Source organism: Mustelus asterias, chromosome 2 (genome assembly GCF_964213995.1).
Source record: "Mustelus asterias chromosome 2, sMusAst1.hap1.1, whole genome shotgun sequence".
In the NCBI taxonomy this organism is placed as follows: domain Eukaryota; kingdom Metazoa; phylum Chordata; class Chondrichthyes; order Carcharhiniformes; family Triakidae; genus Mustelus; species Mustelus asterias.
This window is the reverse complement of record NC_135802.1, coordinates 103,852,128-103,875,106: the sequence shown is the minus strand read 5'-3', so window position 1 is coordinate 103,875,106 and position 22,979 is coordinate 103,852,128. Positions and strand designations below refer to the sequence as shown.

Genomic DNA, 22,979 nt, shown 5'->3' with positions numbered 1-22,979 from the left:
GATTCCCGGCTTGGGTGACTGTGTGGAGTTTGCACATTCTCCCCGTGTCTGCGTGTTCCCTCTGGGTGCTCTGGTTTCCTCCCACAGTCCAAAGATGTGCGGGTGGATTAGAACATAGAACATAGAACAGTACAGCACAGAACAGGCCCTTCGGCCCACGATGTTGTGCCGAGCTTTATCTGAAACCAAGATCAAGCTATCCCACTCCCTATCATCCTGGTGTGCTCCATGTGCCTATCCAATAACCGCTTAAATGTTCCTAAAGTGTCTGACTCCACTATCACTGCAGGCAGTCCATTCCACACCCCAACCACTCTCTGCGTAAAGAACCCACCTCTGATATCCTTCCTACATCTCCCACCACGAACCCTATAGTTATGCCCCCTTGTAATAGCTCCATCCACCCGAGGAAATAGTCTTTGAACGTTCACTCTATCTATCCCCTTCATCATTTTATAAACCTCTATTAAGTCTCCCCTCAGCCTCCTCCGCTCCAGAGAGAACAGCCCTAGCTCCCTCAACCTTTCCTTAAGACCTACCCTCCAAACCAGGCAGCATCCTGGTAAATCTCCTCTGCACTCTTTCCAGTGCTTCCACATCTTTCTTATAGTGAGGTGACCAGAACTGCACACAATATTCCAAATGTGGTCTCACCAAGGTCCTGTACAGTTGCAGCATAACCCCACGGCTCTTAAACTCCAACCCCCTGTTAATAAAAGCTAACACACTATAGGCCTTCTTCACAGCTCTATCCACTTGAGTGGCAACCTTTAGAGATCTGTGGATATGGACCCCAAGATCTCTCTGTTCCTCCACAGTCTTCAGAACCCTACCTTTGACCCTGTAATCCACATTTAAATTAGTCCTACCAAAATGAATCACCTCACATTTATCAGGGTTAAACTCCATTTGCCATTTTTCAGCCCAGCTTTGCATCCTATCTATGTCTCTTTGCAGCCTACAACAACCTTCCACCTCATCCACTACTCCACCAATCTTGGTGTCATCAGCAAATTTACTGATCCACCCTTCAGTCCCCTCCTCTAAGTCATTAATAAAAATCACAAAGAGCAGAGGACCAAGCACTGATCCCTGCGGCACTCCGCTAGCAACCTGCCTCCAATCCGAAAAATTTCCATCGACCACCACCCTCTGTCTTCGATCAGACAGCCAGTTACCTATCCAATCGGCCAACTTTCCCTCTATCCCACACCTCCTCACTTTCATCATTAGCCGACCATGGGGGACCTTATCAAACGCCTTACTAAAATCCATGTATATGACATCAACTGCCCTACCTTCATCAACACACTTAGTTACCTCCTCAAAAAATTCTATCAAATTTGTGAGGCACGACTTGCCCTTCACGAATCCGTGCTGACTATCCCGGATTAATCCGCATCTTTCTAAATGGTCATAAATCCCATCCCTAAGGACCTTTTCCATCAATTTACCAACCATCGAAGTAAGACTAACCAGTCTATAATTACCAGGGTCATTTCTATTCCCTTTCTTAAACAGAGGAACAACATTCGCCATTCTCCAGTCCTCTGGCACCATCCCCGTGGACAGCGAGGACCCAAAGATCAAAGCCAAAGGCTCTGCAATCTCATCCCTTGCCTCCCACAGAATCCTAGGATACATTTCATCAGGCCCAGGGGACTTATCGACCTTCAGTTTATTCAAAACTGCCAGGACATCCTCCCTCCGAACATCTATTTCCTCCAGCCTATTAGCCTGTAACACCTTCTCTTCCTCAAAAACATGGCCCCTCTCCTTGGTGAACACTGAAGAAAAATATTCATTCATCACCTCGCCTATCTCTACTGACTCCATACACAAGTTCCCACTACTGTCCTTGACCGGCCCTAACCTCACCCTGGTCATTCTTTTATTCCTCACATAAGAGTAAAAAGCCTTGGGTTTTCCTTGATCCGACCCGCCAAGGACTTCTCGTGCCCCTCCTAGCTCTCCTAAGCCCCTTTTTCAGCTCATTCCTTGCTAACTTGTAACCCTCAATCGAGCCATCTGAACCTTGTTTCCTCATCCCTACATAAGCTTCCCTCTTCCTTTTCACAAGACATTCCACCTCTTTCGTGAACCATGGTTCCCTCACTCGGCCATTTCCTCCCTGCCTGACAGGGACATACCTATCAAGGACATCCAGTATTTGTTCCTTGAAAAAGTTCCACTTTTCATTAGTTCCTTTCTCTGACAGTTTCTGTTCCCAACTTATGCCCCCTAATTCTTGCCTAATCGCATCATAATTACCTCTGCCCCAATTGTAAACCTTGCCCTGCCGTACGGCCCTATCCCTCTCCATTGCAATAACAAAAGACACCGACTTGTGGTCACTATCTCCAAAGTGCTCTCCCACAACCAAATCTAACACTTGGCCCGGTTCATTTCCCAGTACCAAATCCAATGTGGCCTCACCTCTTGTCGGCCTATCCACATATTGTGTCAGGAAACCCTCCTGCACACACTGCACAAAAACTGCCCCATCCGAACTATTTGACCTACAAAGGTTCCAATCAATATTTGGAAAGTTAAAGTCCCCCATGACAACTACCCTGTGACCCCCACACATATCCATAATCTGCTTAGCAATTTCTTCCTCCACATCTCTATTACTATTTGGGGGCCTATAGTAAACTCCTAACAACGTGACCGCTCCTTTCCTATTTCTAACCTCAGCCCATATTACCTCAGTGTGCAGATCCCCCTCGAAGTGCCTTTCCGCAGCCGTTAAACTATCCTTGATTAACAATGCTACTCCTCCACCTCTTTTACCAGCTTCCCTACACTTACTGAAACATCTATACCCCGGAACGTCCAACAACCATTCCTGTCCTTGTTCTACCCACGTCTCCGTAATGGCCACAACATCATAGTCCCAAGTACCAATCCACGCCCCAAGTTCATCTACCTTGTTCCGGATGCTCCTTGCATTGAAGTAGACACACTTCAACCCACCTTCCTGTCTACCGGTACCCACCCTTGACCCTGATACCTTCCCCAATACCTCACCACCCTCACTGACTTCTGGGCTACAACTCCTTTTCCCACTCCCATTGGCCATGCTAAAATTGCCCCTTAGTGTCAGGGGGATTAGCAGGGTAAATGCATGGTCTGGGTAGGATTGTGGTCGGTGCGGACTTGGTGGGCCAAATTGCCTTTTTCTGCATTGTAGGATTCTATGATTGGTACATTGTGCAGTTAGGTCTAGGAATTTTTAAATGTGAAGTTGCAATAATAGCCCACGTGGCATGTTTTACTTAAATTTCAATCCTCTGAATTAAAACGATGCATGTGACTTAAAAGGACCACTTTCCTGAGGATTGCAAGTCATAAATTGCCAAATACAGGCAAACACCCTGCCAGCTGAGAGTGGAAACTCACCTTTTTATGTTTTTGTGCCAAGGTATTTCAATCATACGCTGTATTCCATCTGTAAATGAGCTCTTCCTCCCTGCAAACTACTGCATTGTTCAGGGAGTCTGCAAAAAAGATCCTAGATACTGTACTTAGCTGATGGGATTTAAAATAATGTACTTTAATGAGGTAGTGTTGAAGAGTGGAAGAATGACACATTGGCTGGGTTACTACTTTTGAATTTTAAAAAAATTAATACAATCAGTATAAATAGCAGCTTGCACCACCTTTTAAATGTCTTTCAATGCACACTTCCTCTTCAGGCACAACAATGACATGATACTTTACTAGATCTAATGATGGTGACCTGGAATTTATTCAGAATTGCTCCTGCACCACTACCATAATTTAGCCAGAAAGCTGCTGTGACTATATTGTGCCTTTAAGAGATATATTTGTGTCATGTTTCTTGTGCAGGATTTGTTTCAGCAGTTTGATTTATTATCAGTGCCGCTTTGTCTGTAACCGGCAGTCCATGTTGTTACTGCAGCAGAATAATTGATCATAATTGCTAAAATTTTTAATTTGGACTAATACCTAGTTGTTATTTTAGTGTTTTCCCCTGGGGGTTGTCAGAGTGGGGCTTGATTTGGGTTTTGACGGGAAAGATCGTGTAACTGGGCGGGGCTAGGCTCACAGAGAGAAAGCCAGTTGAGTTGTTGTTTGGGATCTGCAGAGAGAAGAAATAGCTATCTGTCTTTCTCTTTCTCCCTCTGGATTTGGAAACTGGGATCTTCCAGAAAATAGGTCTCTTTCTCTGAGGTTCTGATGCTTGAAGGTAGATCTTTCTCTGGAAACAGCTGTATGGGAGTCAGAAAGCAGATGCCTTCCTGTATCTGTCCAGAGGGGTTAAAAAGCTGGAAATCTAACATCCACATGAGCACACTGTTTTTGCTACTAATTGATTATAAAGGAGGATGTATAACTATAGGGATATTGCTTAAATTGGAACTATAGAGATAGGTAGCTGTTAAGAATTGTACTTTGTCTTAAGTATTTTAATTGGTAAAAGTTATGCTAAATCATCTTATATTCTAACTGTGTTCTGAAATAAAGTTTGTTTCAATAAAACTGCCTAGTGGGTCAATAGAATCACACCTGGGGTGAAACATCTTATGCTCACTAATGCCAAAATCAAATAAAGTTGGGGTCTGCTCCAACTTCATAATATACCTTGGAGTTTATGATCTGGTCCCTAACACTCTGGAAACCTATTTCCACATGTAAATGGGTCGATTTCAGTTCAGTTCAATATTAAACCTGGACTTAACTCTTAAATGGGAATATTTGCTCCGACATACAGAGCTGTGCAACAATCACATGCACATAAGCTGTGGCACAAGATGAATCTTGTGAACAGGACATGTGCAGCCTGGGATATAACTCTTGGAAGGTTTGACATTGAAAATTACAAACCAGCAGCATAAAAGGGTCTTAGCAAAACATAGTAAGCGATTTGTCTTGCAATTAAACACCTTTTGAGATGACTGCGTATCCTCTTCAAAGTGGGAAAATTATTGTAACCACATTTAAAGTAATTCTTCCCATCTCATTGGCAGATATTAGACCATATAGTTGTGATTGAAGAGCGAGAATACTTCATATTTGACGTGCTGCTCAGGTGAGGATCATGAGACAGAACAATGACCTTTACCACTCTGTGTCATGCTGGTGCCTTTCTGAAGTCAGTCAAAAGATGAAGGAACATGTTTCTGTGGATGAGAAAAGGAAGGAAAAGAGGAACTTACGGTTGGCAGAGCTTGATGAGATCTTGATCGGTGGTGCCTGGTGGCAGACCCCTAATGTAGAGATTTGTCTTACTCAGCTGCTCACCGCTGCAGTTGTTGCTGCTGTTGTTGCTGCTGTTTGTGCTCGGACTGGGAGGAGCCATAGGGTGAGGAGCTGGTGCATAGGATTGCTGAAATGCATGAAAAAAAATACAAACTACATGAGAAACGTATTAGTTAACCTTTGCAGCAATATCTTTCTATATCCCATTTAACCCCTTGTTACGTGCCCTGTTTATCTTTCCATCATGCTAACACATGTGCTTCTATTCCTGCATGTATCTCGTTAAAAGTGTAATCTTCTTGGCAGATACACCTAAAAGAACTTTAAAGTGAAACTGGAAGAAAGGCTTTCAAAGAACATATTATTAAAGATTTATATAGTCATGAAATATATAACTTACTTTATAAAACCTAACTGATACATTCAAAAATCCTTTTAGATATAGAATTCCTTCACTGGAAAACAGTTATTTTCTGCGCCATGTTGGCATCAAGTACTCCCAGGACAAGTGTAGACTGACTAGATACACAATAAAATTCTGCCTACTCTGCATTTACATTTAAACACAACCTCAAAACACCAGCATGACAGCTCCATTTTGCATCACCTTTTGATTGTTATAGCCTTTCTGATTAAGACTGTCAATTTTTTAACGTCAATTAATGCCGAATTATCGGACTATTTTGCTATGTATCTGGGCACATTAAGGATGGAGTTAAAATTACCCAAACTTGTCGGATAAGACACTTCCATCTCGCCAGCAAAAAACCGGGGGCTGAATTTTCCGGCCATTCACGCCGGCAGGATTTTTTGGTCCTGCTGCAGTGAACGGAGATGTGGCTGAGCGCCAAATTCTCTGTCCTAGCTGGAGCAACGGCAGGGCGTGAATGGCTGGTAAGATTGCGTCCCAGATCTCTGATACAAGTGCTATCTCCTAGCCTACCACCCAGTCTTCAAAATTGGATTTATATTTAAATATGTAAATAATTTATTGAATTTTACCCCACTCTACTTTATATAAAAGCACTTATTGTAAAAAATGATGCCCTTCCAATGTCTTTTTCCGCTTTATTGTCATTCCACTTGACAACTCACATTCTTAACCTGGAAATTGTGAAGATCAGCCTGGTGCAAAACAGTCGGTAAATAGAGAACTACATAATACAAAATCAAGGTCCAAAGTCTGGATCCACAAAAATCAATGTGCAAACCTTACAAAGAAAAACTGAAAGAATTGCATGTCAACTTCCAAGAATCATTTATTGATCCACTCCCTCCACAAACACGGATATCAAACAGATTTTCACAAAATACCCTTTAAATTGCACAGCCTAAACTTGTTTCAAAACAGACCCTAAAGATCAGTTGCAATCAGCATTCTGCAGTCTTAAGTCTTACTGAAAATGGATGAGGCACGTCAATATAGTGCTGGTTAGGATCAAATCCAGAGTCCAATGTACTCAACGTAAGGCCATATCTTGAAAAGTAACATCAAAAACAGCTAAAGAGGAGGCTGATTCAACTGCGACCTAATAATGCAAAATTAGACCCAGATTGTAAAATTGCTTGTTGACCTGTGCATCAAGCACAATGCTAGCTGTAGTTAGAGGAGACAATGGGATAGCTGCCATGTTCTTGCTTCTGGTAATTGCATATAGGCAGGTAGGATTTTCCCCACAGGCCTAACTTGAAGCATATTGGCCCTTTAAATAACTCGTGGGAAAGAACTCAATTCACCCATTTTGCAATGTTGTCATGTTTTTCAAACAACATAGTTTCTGTCAAGAACCAGCAAAAGCTGGATTTGCCTGTATTTTGATTATGTTCTGACATGTTCAAGATCTCTGCCTCCTGGGAGGCCTAAAGGAACATTTGCTTTTATTTTAGTTTTGAGCCTCTACCCAGAAATGTATTTACATTCTTGATAGTCATAACTTGACAGGTATTTTGATGTACATCATTCATTTTTGCAAATGAGAAAATATTACAACAGAATGTGAATATCAGGCATTGTGCCGAACTAAATTGATTTCAACAACAAACTCACAACTTTAATATTTTTTAGCCAGGATATTCAACATCTTTACTTTATAACTTCTTTGCAATTATGTTTCCCACACAGTCAGGCAGGCAATGACAGGTATGTGGAATTAAACTTTATGGGTTGGCTTTTTATTTGGCATGATCACTTGAATTTGGATGCTGTAGTGAAGGGAAATAAAGGAGAATTGGGCAGAGAGACCTCCCTTGACATCTCCACTCTGACCTACGTATTCCACTTTCCGAAATAAACCTGGCCAGTGATTACCCTGAGTGCAGCAATTTATTCAAGGGTTAAAGAGCTGGTGTTAATGGAAAGCTGAGACAAACACTCTGTCATTTGTCCATTATTAGATGAGGCATTCATACCAAGTGAACTACCTCATGACAAACCTTGATATTGTTCTCTACCTCTTACTGAACATTGAAAATATCCTGCCTGTTGTTTTTTTTAAACCAGCCCCGAACTCTCTTATTATCAAAACAATTACAAATACAAAAAGTGCATTACACCAATATCAACACCAAACATGTCATTTAAATACAACAGTACCAATAACATATCACAATAACAAGCAGCTCGTGGCAACAATAAACCCATGAGTCGCTATTTAAACAGGACCGACAGCTACCGCCGTCCTTTGACCAATAACGAACAACTATTCCCTTGCACTAAGAAAAAGCTCGTTGTAGGTTATCTTCAAATTTCTAGGACATTGCTCCCCATATTTTCCCTTCCGAGGGTTCTGGTCTGCCTCTTGTTTAACCAAAGAAACTGGATTTTAAAACAATAGCATTAAGTAGTGGTTGGTGCCAGATTCAATTGTCTTCTCTCCTCTCATGGAAGTGCAGACATTTTGCGAGCAGCCAACTTCACAGTCTTCAGTCACGCTCTATTACCTCCCCCAAGTCACCACGATTTGTGTGTGAATGTTTACTATCAGGAAGTTATCAGCCATTTTTGATTCTGTCCTAACCTGATACACACAATTCCAACCACATTGTTTTAAAAAAAAATTTAACACTTTCATTGATTGGAGATGATAAGTAGCAGCTGTTGGTGAGGCCTCTTGTTGGCTGGGAGTTGTTGATTTCTTTCTATGTTAATTGCAGATAATGTTACCACTCAGCTGAACTCCCACTGTGTTCCAGCTGGTTTATGTCTGGTTAATTCACAGAATTTGACACAGGTGTGAAATGTTTAAACCAAAATGGTGATGTTAGAAATGCAAACACAAGGCTTCAACAGTGGAAACTTAATTGTACAATTCGTTCAAACTAAAATACAGCTTTGTGGCAGTGAAGCATCATAAAAGGGCTTTCAAATTGGACTTCTCTTAAATCAGGTGAGAGTGTTCCAGGCTGTGTTAAATAGATTTGATGTGGAGATGCCAGCGTTGGACTGGGGTGAACACAGTAAGAGTTTTAACAACACCAGGTTAAAGTCCAACAGGTTTATTTGGTAGCAAATACCATTCGCTTTCGGAGCGCTGCTCCTTCGTCAGATGGAGTGGAAATTCCACTCCACTCCATCTGACGAAGGAGCAGCGCTCCTAAAGCTAATGGTATTTGCTACCAAATAAACCTGTTGGACTTTAACCTGGTGTTGTTAAAACTCTTAAATAGATTTAACAGCAATAATAGTCAGCCAGCTCAAACTTTTAAATCATAGAAGTTCAGAAACAGCCCAGTAAAGCCATTGTGCCAGATCTTTAAAAGAGATGTATAGATAACCGATTTATGTAGATGGACTACCAAAGGATCAATGTAAAGTTGGTTGAATTAACTACAATTAGAAACACATTGTTTGTTGATTTGTAGGGCCCACATGTAAAGTATAATTATAATTAGTAATAATACTTGGTGGCGGCCTTTTGGCTAAGATCAAGTGTGGTCTGCAGATTTTTTTAAATACTTTTCCAATTCAATCAAATCAAATCCAATTCAGAGTCTCAACAAGTTGAGACATTTCAGATCCAGGCTGACAAGACAGGGCGAGCGACCAAAATCACCCTGTCCTGGGCCTGATCTACATGAGCCAAGCTGATTGGAGAAGGGGGAGGTTCCTCCTCCAAGACTTGATCTCATTTGCATCTTAGCCAAAAGGCCGAGATGCCGCTTTTAAAAATTGCTTCATATGAAGCTTCAATGTAACCTAATGACCTCAACCAAGTGCAGCATCCTATCCATACTACACTTGATATTAGCCAAAAGGCCGAGAAGCGATAAGTGTGGTCTGCAGATGCTGCACTTGATTGTGGCCGTTGGGTTGCTTTTAAGCTTCATTTTCATATGAAGCAATTTTTAAAAGCGGCATCACGGCCTTTTGGCTAAGATGCAAATGAGATCAAGCCTTGGGGGCGGAGACGTCTGCCTACTCCAATCAGCTTGGCTCATGTAGATCAGGCCCAAGACAGGGTAAAGGGTCGCATACCCTGTCTTGTCAGCTTGGATTGGAAATGTCTCAACTTGTTGAGACTCTGAATTGGACTTGATTTGATTGAATTGGAAAAGTATAAAAAATAATAATACTTGGTGGCATTGCTCACTGAGTTAGAGGAATTGCTATTCTCTAACCATAGGGTGGCACAGTGTTAGTACTGCTGCTTCACAGTGCCAGAGACCCAGGTTCAATTCTGGCCTCAGGCCACTGTGTGTGTTGAGTTTGCACTTTCTCCTCATGTCTGCATGGGTTTCCTCCCACAGTCTGAAGATGTATAGGTTAGGTTGACTAGCCATGCTAAATTGACCCTAATGTCAGGGGGATTAGCAGGGTAAATGAGGGTTATGGGAATGGGGCCTGGGTGGGATTGTGGTCGGTACAGACGTGATGGGCCAAATGGCCTCCTGCTCTACAGTAGAGATTCTATGATTCTATAGCTGTATTATTACCATATGTGCATTATTCTACACAATTGCTAATGAAAAATAAAAAGAGAACTTTATAAAGTAAAATTTATTTATTAGTTGGCTTACATCAACACTGCAATGAAATTACTGTGAAAATCGCCTAGTTGCCACAATCCGGCGCCTGTTCAGGTACACGGAGGGAGAATTTAGCATGGCCAATTCACCTAACCAGCACGTCTTCCAGACTATGGGAGGAAACCGGAGCACCCGGCGGAAACCCAGCAGACACGGAGAACGTGCAAACGAGGATCTGCATGTTGTTGTCATATTTTCATTCACGTCCTGCACCTCAATACAGACCTTTCCCTTTTGTCCTTTGTCCCTTTTTCTCCGGCTGACTTAAGTTGTTTATTGCTAATATCTTCCAGTTCTGATGAAAAGCTATTGACTTGAAATGTGAGCTCCATTTCCCTTCGCACAGTTGCTACCAACCTGCTGACTCTTTCCAACATTCTGGAGGGGTTTTTTTTTTGGATTTCCAGCATCTGCAGTATTTTGCTTTTGCTGTTTTTTTGTTTCTGCTCAGCCAAGAACCACAACAGTTGGTACATTTACCCACAAAAGGAGTCATGACTGCCTCCATCCCTGCTTGTACCTTGCTGCAAACTGTTACCCTGCCTATAATTATTAGCAGTTAATGCATTCAACACTCAATTCAAAAAATTGAGAACTGGTACCTGACTTCTACCTTAATATATGCAGCACATCAATGGAAACTTATTGAGCGGAATTTTCCCGTTCCGTCCGCCACGGGAATCTTAGCGGGCAGGACACGGACCAGGCAAAGTTCCGTCGACCTCGGGCGGGATTTTCTGGCATTGTGGTGAGTGCGGCCAGAAAATCCCGCCCATTATCTCTGGTCTTCATATTCAGGATGTGGAGATGCTGGTGTTGGACTGGGGTGAACACAGTAAGAAGTCTCACAACACCAGGTTAAAATCCAACAGGTTTATTTGGTAGCAAATACCATGCTTATAAATACATACTTATGGTATAAATACATACTTATGGTATTTGCTACCAAATAAACCTGTTGGACTTTAACCTGGTGTTGTGAGACTTCTTACTGTGTTCATATTCAGCACATTCTCCTGAGATGGACAGTCTGAGCCGGGACTTTTCCTGACTCCTGCTACTCGCCTCAGTAACAAAAATCCAGGCCTATATCTCCTCATCAGGCTCAGTGTCACACTTTGTTTCATAATGCTGCTGGGAAACATGACTAGACATTTTATTGTATTAAATGTGCAATATAAATACAATAAAAAGTCTCACAACACCAGGCTAAAGCCCAACAGGTTTATTTGGAATCACAACCTTTCGGATCACTGCTCCTTCATCAGGTGAGTGCTTGAGAACCTACATGTCACCTGATTGAAGGAGCAGCTTGTAATTCCAAATAAACTTGTTGGGCGTTAACTTGGTGTTATGAGACTACTTACTGTGCCCACCCCAGTCCAATGCTGGCATCTCCACATCATCATATAAATACAAGTTCTTGTATGTTTAGCAAACTGACAATTACAAGGCCATGTATCCAATACAACTAAACTATTACAAACTCTGACTTAGACCAAGCAGAAAAACACAAAACTTCAGCCGACCACTGGGTTCATTTTTATTTATTGTCTGAATGATTTCTAAAGGCAGAAAGAATCAAAACTCTAAACAAAAAAAGGTTAACCATCCTGAGTAATGAAAGGTATTTAAACAGTTAGACCATGATATCCTACCTTGATGGCTCTACTTTTGTATCACATACTGGGTAGTGGGAAGTTTTGAGATGGAGGGGCTCTTGGAGAATGCGTTGGCCAGATCATTTCTATTTTGAATCATTAGTCTTTAGCATAGCTAAAATTTCATTATGCAGCAGTTTAATTATTTAATTCAAGCCTACTAAAACATGAATTACTGAAAGCTTTCCTTCTTCTCGCTGGGGGATGGTATATAGAGGACTCATTTCTTTTCTTGATTTATATTAATAACCCAGACCTGGGCATACAGAGCACAATTTCAAAATTTGAAGATAAGACTTGGAAATATTGTGAGCATGAGGAGGGTAGTGAGAAATGTCAAGAGGATATAGACAGGCTGGTGAAATGTAGCAGATAAAATTTAATGTAGGGAAGTGTGGAAGTGATTCATTTTGGTCAGAAGGAGGAGAGGTGACAACTGGCCACCATTTTGAACCATCCTTCAAGAAGAGTTTCAGAGTGTCTTTGCAGCACTTACTTTGTCCTCCCCTGGAACACTTGCTATTTGAGAGTTGAGAAAGCAATACTTGGCGGGAGAGATGGTTTTCAGCCCCCCAGACACCGTATCCAATCCAACCTAGTGGTTTTGCAGGGGTTTTGCTTGAATGAATGTGAGGCTGGCTTCGAGGAGGACGCAAGGGTTTGTCCAATGCCTCCTCCACTGCCTAGTACCGAGTTTGACCCCATCCTGTCCTCACTTGCTATCCTACAGCCAGTACACTTTCTAAACTAGCAGAAGTAGGTATCAGTCACCAGTAGGTCTCTTAATGCTTTTGATTCACTATGCCCAAAGGTTACTGGGGCAAATTGTGGTGCCCTCATTGCTGTCCCAACTGACATCAACTATTTATTATTTACCAATAAGGTATCCTGGGACCTTCCTTCATTGCAAGGCACATTCTGTTTGCATTCATGAACCCAATTGTCAACATTACTACTTCGCTTGTTAATTTGTTGCATTATCCCAAGATGGTAACTAATATTCAGAACCTAATCTAATTTGGTCATTATATTTTACTGAGATTTTTTAAAAATCCCATCAAATAAATAGTTGAATACTGTTTTAAAGTGCAGTTAATTAAAATAGTTATTTTTTTTAATTAAGTGAAGCAGTGAACATAATAAAAGTTTCCAATCCAGCCAATAAAAGAAGTGTGAAATACTTGTCGAGTAAATCCTATCTGCTGTCTCACAGCTACACTACGTTCCAATCTCCATTATGGATTTACATCAGTTTACGGTTAAGGCACACGCATGTTGAAGTATTACAGCCAACTGCAAACAAACAGTGCACCTGACTTTTGTAACATATATCATGAGAGGAAAATAAGATACATTTTGTGAATAAATCAGAACACTCAGAACAAAGATAAATCATATGTTTAGAATAAACAGTGGACATCGGTCCTGGAAAGAAAATTCAGTTAGCGATTTAAATGAACAATCAGTGAATGGTTGACGTGATCCTTGGTATATTTTTCTTCCTGCCGCCGCTGTTTTCATTTGCCATTTTGAAGAGGCTAGGTCACTCTTGTCCCAAGGGATCCCCAGGCCTTTGGCTGACCTTGTTCCTCTAAGGACAGGGCTTTAGTTTCAAACCCTGCTGGCTACCGCAGTCTAGTCCACAGGCCCTGATTTTTGGAACTGTCTGCAACCACCCCCTCACCTCTCCTGGGCCTTGGTTGGAGGTGCTGGAGCAGCTCTTCGATGCACTCGGACAGCACTCACCCTTGATACGGAGGATGGAATTCAACTTTGGATGGGACACATGAATGGGCAGTGATGGATCGGCTGTCAGTTTTATATCCTAGCCAATTTTCCTTTTGATCAAAGCCATTGAAGTACATCAGGTAGCTCATCTGTTACCATCCACCTGTTTTCACAAGCTGAAGTTAATTTCAGGACAACCAGTGTCAAGGGTGCACTAATTATAGAATCAAGTAAACTTTACAGCACAGATGGAGACCATTTGGCTCATTGTGCCTGTGCCAGATCTTTGAAAGGGCGGCACGGTAGCACAGTGGTTAGCACTGCTGCTTCACAGCTCCAGGGACCTGGGTTCGATTCCCGGCTTGGGTCACTGTCTGTGTGGAGTTTGCACATTCTCCTCGTGTCTGCGTGGGTTTCCTCCGGGTGCTCCGGTTTCCTCCCACAGTCCAAAGATGTGCAGGTTAGGTTGAATGGCCATGCTAACATTGCCCCTTAGTGCCCTGGGATGTGTAGATTAGAGGGATTAGCGGGTAAAATATGTAGGGGTAGGGCCTGGGTGGGATTGTGGTCGGTGCAGACTCGATGGGCCGAATGGCCTATTTCTGTACTGTAGGGTTTCTATGATTTCTATCCAATTAGTCCACCTCACCTCTCTTTACCTGTACTGTACTGCAATTTCTTTCCTATTCAAGTATATATCCAATTCCTTTTTGAAAGGTACAATCGAATTTCCTTCCACCACCCGTTCAGGCAGTGCATTCCAGAATCATAACAACTTGTAGCATTTTAAAAGCACGCATGAGATACTGAAAGTGCATGATCAATTGATCATAATGAAGGTGGTGCAGGCTCGAAGGGCTGAATGGCCTATTTCTGCACCTATTTTCTATGTTTTCTATCTTCTAAAAGAAAACTTTGGGCTGGATGTTTCAGCCGCACTCACCCCAAGGTCAGAAAATACTGCCCGAGGTCAATGGACCCTTGCATGGTCCGTGTCCCACCCGCTACGATTCCCACGGCGGACGGGATGGGAAAATTCCGCCCTTCATCTCCTCTTCTCCACTCTGAATGGTTTGAATTTCTGATGATTCATTGAATGCACAGCAGCCACCTTCCCACAGGGAAAAGGGAAAATGATGGGAAAGTTCTCCTCGGAGTCTGGGTCTCCCCTTGAGGAAACTTGCTCGAGTCCCAGAGATCTGGAGCTGACTATTTTGTACTGCAATCACTTTCTGCTTGCCTCCTGATGTCCACCATCGGTGACGTCAACAGGAGCTTGCCCTTGCAGATGGATTAGTGCCTAACCAGCGACAAAAGAGACCCTCAAATAGGAAGAGCAGAATTAGTTTTAAAATGTGGTTTTATTTTATATAAATTATATTTAAAAAAAGGAAGTGGGTATCACGTTAGGTCTGAGAAATTAACAGATGCCCCAGAGGTGGTTGGATAAAGTATCTGCAATGGAGCTATTTCTAGGGGGTAAATGAAGAACTATTATGTCACACAAAAATATGTTGAAATTGGTTTCAAGCTATTGATTGATCTGTTGAATCACTTGCTTTGCACAGATCAATGTTGGGTCCTGAATTATTCATGGTGTCACCCTAGTTAGATTAGGGTAATCAGCAACATTACAATATTAACTTCCAAAAGAATTCCAGGTCTACAACCATCAACACAAGGAAATTGGACTGGGGGGGCAGAATTTGGGGGAGGCTTGATAATTTTGCAGGGTTACATTCAATTCCCAAAGATATCTACCACACACCCAACCCCATGCTGGGTTAGGTAATATTCAGGCGGCTTTGATGGCTGAAGCAAGCTTGCTTACATTAAGAAAAATTATAAACAGAACTTTACTCTGCAAGCTCTTTTGCCAAGAATTGGGTGCGTCAGAGACATTCCCACGTGACTTCCAGGAACAAGCCTTCCCAACCACATCCCCAGCGACATTCTGCAGTCAGACAACGTGTTTACAACAGAAAAATGATGCTCCCCCCACCTCCACTGGAAAGATTGCTAAATGGAATTCCCAGGCCCAGACTTTCCCACATTATTTTGGCCACCACCACTTCCCAATGAAAATCCATCATTTTGATTTATTTCAGATTAACCCCCCCTCCCCGTGCTTACTTCAATAATACCAAATGCTCTCCCTTAAATTCGGCCACTGCATTACAGAATCAATTGTGCAATGTGCAAATAAGGGTCCACAGTTGGTAATTAGAGTTGATGGATGCAAGAGAATGAGCTTTCCACAATAGTTACTGTGCTATTATACATTCGGGCTCTGAAATTTCCGATTATCAAATGCAAATTGTTTTTAATAAACCCGCAGTAATGGCAGTATAATTGTTAATCATTTAAGAATATAGTTCATCAGACATCAGCCATCATTGGCACAATCCACAGCAATACACAGCAGCAATATCAGCGGCCAGTAGAAGCACTGAAAATGGACTCAAAATCTGAATTAAAAACATCCCCACAGAATTACAGATGTATGGGCACAAGGTCCATCTCACATTGCTAGTTATCTAAGTTGTGTGGAAGGAGTGAGGTGCAACCAGTGCCTGTAGAGACACATCAGAGGTGCCCGACCCAATCACCTAGAGGAAAGCAGAGTGTTCCACCAGGAATTCTGAACTCATTCCTGAGGCAAAGCCAAAATTCAGGTAAATAATCTTCAACTCACACAGGAGCGAATTTTTTTTTTAATTTAAGGATTTTGATTCCCTTTCTGATTCATCACCTTAGTGCTTGTGAATTCTGGGACCTCTACACGAGACTTAAAATAAGTTCAATTCTCAGCTGGTGTTGAGACCTTACAATGGTGCAAGTGGAGAAATTACCAAGAAAATAGGAGCGATCTTACCAGAAAGTGGTGAAGTGTCAGGGTCTGACTGAAAACTGGGCATGTTTTTCTCCAGATCTTCTGGCAGTCAAAACAAAGTAAGAAGTTTAACAACACCAGGTTAAAGTCCAATAGGTTTATTTGGTAGCAAAAGCCACACAAGCTTTCGGAGCTCCAAGCCCCTTCTTCAGGTACAAGTGGGCATATTTCACATCACCATATAGCGGGGTGGTGCCTAATCGCACCAGTAAAGCCAGCTGCACTGAGATAGGGCCATCCTTTTTAAAGAGTGCGCTGATCAGAGGTAAGCATCTTCTTTAAAATTTATTTTTAGTAAGTGGAACGTTATCAATGAATTAGTTTTTTTTTAAAGCTTACTTTTATATTTTCTACTGTCACTATTGGGTCCAATGGTTCTACACTATGTATACAAGGTAAATGGGCATGGATATGCCATAGCTTGGCATGTGGGACATGAGGGAACATGGGGTGGTTGCGGACATATTCTTTGGCATGGGGGAATGGCATGAGGGGCCATAGTGGGAGGAGGGTGGGTTCCTTTGGTATGAGAGGCATGAGGAAAACCTGAAGTCACCTTTCAAAAGATTCCCCCATGCAGATTATGGTTCACGATATCTCTGAGGCCAAGTTGGGAATGCTAAGTAGGCTTGCCACCTGAACTAGCCCACACCCTTTATAAGGCACTGTTAAAAATTGGAAACCCCAGGAATGGGGTTGGAATCCTGAAATTAGGTCCCAGTCACTATTTTGAAAGCTGTGCAATGTTTCCCCTGACTCCACAAAGCTCCAGCCCAAAGCTTCAACAGAACATTCTGATGAAACGTTAACTGTTTTTTTCTTCACAGATACTGCCAGACCTACTGAGTATTTGCGGGACTTCCTGTTCCCCCCCGGCCCCTGACTCCCGTTGGATCTTAGGTAAGAATTGCTGAGACTGGCTTTCTGATGCCAGACCTGGTCCAAAGCCAAGTCAACCAACTCATCAATACTTAAATTCCACATAGCAATGAACCAATAGATAGCTGGACAAAGAGGACCTCCTTTGGATCTTCACTCCAGTGAGTCACCACCATCAGAAGAGGGGGAAGAACCGGACCCAAAAAGCATTCAGAATTTTCCATGAGAACATCTCTCCACACTATAACATTTATTCGCCGCAGTCTGTGTATTAACCATCAATACACAAGTGAAACCAAGTCATAGTTGATTCCACACTAGCTCCATCAGATTTTTACAAAAGCCACAATATTTTAAATCAGCTCAGCTGATAATTTCACTGGCTGTTTATTGCGAATGATCTTTCTCTTATTCAGTACAATGTGGTTGCTCATGATTTTGTGAAAGAACTCTTTCTCTGGCAATGCTTGGTGTACAATCAACGCAGACATTCTTGACTATATGCATAAACCATCCTCCAAAACAAGAACACTTGTATTAATGGCGAACAATGTTTCTTTGTCTGACAAACTCATCTGAGGCAGCAGCTGCTGAAGTACACTCAAAAGTTCCCACCATTGTATAAAGTGCAACTGTTATAGTGAGAACCAGTCCAGGAATCAGTGTTCTGCCGGCTGTATCATATCTGAAAACGATCAAGTGATCTTGCTTCTCAGAGCAAGCTCCTAGATCTGGACAGAGCTTTTGGATAATTTGGTGGTAAGAGGTCAAATTGAGGCCAGATGTATTCCCACAGAGACGAAGGAAACAGCAGAGATCTCCCTGTCAGACAGGATCAGCAGATTCCTGCATTCCATCTGGCTGGTCGCCACTCCCACTCAACTCATAGAATCATAGAAACCCTACAGTACAGAAAGAGGCCATTCGGTCCATCGAGTCTGCACCGACCACAATCCCACCCAGGCCCTCCCCCCATATCCCTACATATTTACCCACTAATCCCTCTAACCTACGCATCTCAGGGCACTAAGGGCAATTTTAGCATGGCCAATCAACCTAACCCGCACATCGTTGGACTGTGGGAGGAAACCGCAGCACCCGGAGGAAACCCACGCAGACACGGGGAGAACGTGCAAACTCCACACAGACAGTGACCCAAGCTGGGAATCAAACCCAGGTCCCTGGAGCTGTGAAGCAGCAGTGCTAACCACTGTGCTACCGTGCCGCCCATCTCATCTCCTCCCAATATAAATTCTCCAGTAAATGTTGCCACACGACCTGCCTCCACTGCCTCTAGAGATGGGCGGAATATTCCAAAAAAATGGCCAAGTGTCAGGATCTGACCGAAAACCGGCATGTATCGCTCCAGAAACACAGCCGACTTTTCAGACCAGACTTCCCGGCACTTAGTGCACGTGGTTTACTGCATCACTCTGATGGAGCGGCAAGGCCAGCTCCGCAGAGATCAGAGCACCATCTTTAAAGGGCATCCCAATCTGCATTTAAATTATGTTCCCCCAGCTCCCCCACGTCCCCCCACAATGGACAAAGAGGACCACCCCTAAAATAATGGGTTCGACCAGCCCCCACACCACAGGAGTATCGGGGGGCACCCCACAGCCCCACCACATGGTCATCAGAGCTCTCCACTCTCCATTACCCACCACCATTACCAGGAGTAAGGGGAAACCACCCTCTCTCCCACAATGGAGGAGGGTCACCTGCCTGCCAGTGCTGCCTGGAACTACCTACTTCAGTGCTCTCTGGCCGTGCCCACGGCACTTCCAAATGCCCAGTCTTGGCTCTCCACCCCTGGTGCCTCCAGGCACATCTGCACACTGGCATAGTCATCACAGCTATTTTTTGTCTTTGAAACCAGTAGTTATTTGTGCCGGTGTGACATCATGCCACTGGGGGATGGGAGGCTCGATCATAGGCGCACGCTCTGGTGTAAAGCGGTTTCATTAGATTAAAATTTATTGAAATTCATGGAAATCAGGTTCATGCTGATGTCACTGGCAGTGGGCGGGGAAGATCTCAAACAGATCTCACCGGCACAAATCCCACTCTGGCCTTCTCACGAGATTTAGCAAACAGAACATGACTTATGTCCGAGGCCAACCTGCCTTGTAAATTCCACCCCACATGTCTCCCATCCGCTCCACAATCTCCCCTCTCCAGGGATCTGAACATATAATCCAGGCTGACACTTCAGTACAGTGCTGTGGGAGTGCTGCAATATCGGAGCTGCCATGGTTGTGACCTTGGTCTCCATTTGCCCTCTCAGTGGATATAAATGATCCCATGGCTCCATTTGAAGTTTCGGAGGAAAATTCTCCCAAACATCCGATTCAATATTTATCCCTGAACCAGTATCACTGAAGCAAAGATTTTCTGGTCATTATCTGACCTGCTGTGTGCAAATTGACTGCCGCTTTTCCCACACACAAATGTCACCATACTTCAAAATTCAGCTTCAAAGTGTTTTGGCACAGCTTAAGATGGTGTGAGGCCCAAAAGTCATGAATTCTTCCTTGCATATAGTAGCTAAGTTCCAACCACTGTCTCTGCTGTCAATATCTGTGGATACTGTATATGTGGCATGTTATCAGGGCTCGATTCGGATAAGAATCTTGACCAATACCTTCTTTGTGCCTCCGCTTCTCCACTGCACAAACCCAGGCTCTTCAAGTCCTCTTCATATTTCAGATTTTTTAAGTTCGGTGTCAGTTTAGTTGTCCTTATTGTCTGGATAATTCCTGCTGTAAAATGGTCACCAATTGTGCACGGTACTCCAGCCATGTCCGGATCGGTGGTTTCCACAGATATATTATCACCTTTCGCTATTTATGGCTGATCCCTCTGGCTATACATCACATGATCTGGTTAGATTTCCTTCCTGGAGCCACACATTGCAATACAGCTTTCAGTGAAGTGTCTTCCAACATATGTGTGCAGTATACTGTAGATCGCACCAATTTGTTTATATTCAATTATTTATTAGTGTCACAAGTAACGTTACGTTAATACTGTAATGAAGTTACTGTGAAAATCTCCGAGTCGCCATACTCCGGCGCCTGTTCGGGTACACTAAGGGAGAATTTAGCATGGCCAATGCGCCTAACCAGCACATCTTTTTGGACTGTGGGAAGAAACTGGAGCACCGGAGGAAACCCACGCAGACACGGGGAGAATGTGCAAACTCCACACAGACAGTGACCCAAGCCAGGAATCGAACCTGGGTCCCGAGTGCTGTGAGGCAGCAGCGCTAGCCACTGTGCCTCCGTGCTGCCCTGGTTACCTATCCGCCCTTTTAAGCAGATACAAATCACAAAAGTGCACAAAAGATTTTCGAAACAACCATTCCAGAGAGAATGAAACAAAAACATTCTTTTTTTTTAAAAACCTTTTAAGTGCTAGTAACATAGACAAGTTTTTTTTTGTCTGTAGCCTCACTTCTGAGTCCAGCCTGCATTGAATTCCTGCGATTGACTGCGATTAGAATTCAAGTAACAATGACATCACTCCTGGCATGTGTAAGGTCTTTTCTGGCACTTTGCATTCTGCTGTACTGGCTGCAAATCAAGCTCAGCATTTGACCTTAGCATCAGCGCCTGCAATAATTCAGACCAACTGGCCTAATTCAGGAGCAGAGTACATCTCTGATTACCGACATTAATAAATAAATTATCTCATCGCCAATCTTATGGTGTAGACTTAGTTCTGGCGATTGACTGTTTCCGCCACAGTAAAAAGTGACAAATGCTTCTCGCTTTTACACGTTATACTTTATGTTTCAGCTCTGTTCCCTTTGCTGCCCCCCTTTCTGAAGCTTTGTTTCAGTAAATGCAGCAGTGCCACAAGCTCTGAGGCTTCAAGGTCAGCTGTCATTGGTGAAAAATCAGTCAATGTAAAAACTGACTTCAGATGATCAGACAATACCTCGGAAATCCGACACTTCAACAGTGTCACGGGAAGATCTGGAGATGCAAAAGATTCAGTGACAAAGGGAACATTTAATTAAAATGCTACAAATGTTTGCCTTGGCGTGATCGACAGCCTCTTCCAACAATGCATTTTATTACAGGGTGTGAGACAATAGGAAGAGTGGTTTTGGGGAAATAAATGACAGCCACATCATAACATGGGTATCACTAAATTTAATCGATGGTCCAATAAACGTGGTTTCTTTTCCTCAGCTAGCGGTTCTGTTTGTTTATTTGGAAATTCAGTACGTTCTTTTACTGTTTTCACTTAACGCAGAGTCATGCATGTGGCGAGCTGACATTCCACCATGACTTGAATACAAAATTCAAGAAGAAGAGTTAACCATGGTGAAGGTTTCCAGCAGTGTGGAATGGAACTTGTCGTATTTCAGGCACCCTGTGTCAATGTATCATGCTCCCAGTAAGATACAGCTTGGTTAAATGTAGAGTTATACAGCCTTTAATTTAGCGTCAACTCCAACCCCAAAAGAGTGCTATATATTTCATGAGCATTACAAGTTTCCCATTTCTCACACCAGCCAGTCTGTGACTGTTCTGAATGACTTTCAGGCCACATTGGAGGCAATTCATGCATTAGCTCCATTGAAATTGCCCTAACAATAGAGCCTTCACGGATCTAAACAATCTCACCTGGATACGAAGCCAGTTTCCAGAGCAGAAAGGCAAGTCTTTGCCTTTAGGTAAAGTCTTTGCATTACCCAGTCTCCAAGCTAACATTTCTCTCTGTTTTGAGGCTGTGTACATTGTTACATCCCATTTTTAAAAGTGCTGGTGATTATACTTGGAAAGTAGAAGTCAGTGGTTCTCTAACATCTTTGGTTGAAAGACCCCTTTTCAAGTGGACTAGATATTGTTGATCCCAATCTAAATTATAATATTATGTAGCACCCAGAATGTGAAAGTGCAGCGTGTAAAATGTATTTCAATAATGCTTTTCAGAAAATAGTTACACACTTTCAATGAGATAGAGTTGCTTGCTTCTCATTACAGAGTCTGTCTATCCTTGGTAGGAGTGAGGACAGAGCATGAATATAGAGAGGATAGATGCGAGGAGGAAGCAGAGTATGGAGCCAACAGCAGCATACGAGGAGAGCAGAGCACAGGGAGAGTAGTACACAGGGAGAACAGTAGTGGAGCACAGTGAGTGCAAGAGCATGGGGAGCAGAAAGCAGGGAGAGCAGTAGGGGAGGCATGAGCACAGGGAGTATGAAGCACGGGGAAAGCATGAGCACAGGGAGTGTAGTGCACTGGAAAAGCACTAGTGGAGAGGGAGAGACCAGGAGCATAGGGAGTGCAGAGCATGGGGAGAGCAGTAGGGAAGAGGGGGAGAGCAGAAGCACAGGGAATACAGAGCATGGGGAGCACAGGGAGTGCAATAGGCGAGAGCTGGAGCACAGGGAGTGCAGCATACCAGGAGAGCAGTAGTGGAGAGGGGATGGGGACCACACCTCCAGTCAGTCATTGCTCATTTCATTATTCTTAACATGAAATAGTGGGCCATCATCTGCAATGCCCACCCATAGGGCTGGCCCTGTGTTGCATGCGGACTGCTCTTGGAGC

The 22,979-nt window shown here is 43.1% G+C and overlaps 1 protein-coding gene across 7 annotated transcripts in view; it reads right to left on the bottom strand.

Moving 5' to 3' along the window:
* LOC144510161 (RNA-binding motif, single-stranded-interacting protein 3) overlaps nt 1–22,979 on the bottom strand; it is a 1,322,231-nt gene that overhangs the window by 526,053 nt on the left and 773,199 nt on the right. For all 7 annotated transcript variants that reach the window (XM_078239576.1, XM_078239587.1, XM_078239604.1 and 4 more), the window contains one exon: nt 5,184–5,353. In XM_078239576.1, the coding sequence (XP_078095702.1) occupies nt 5,184–5,353 (170 nt within the window). The remainder of the gene's footprint in view (nt 1–5,183; nt 5,354–22,979) is intronic.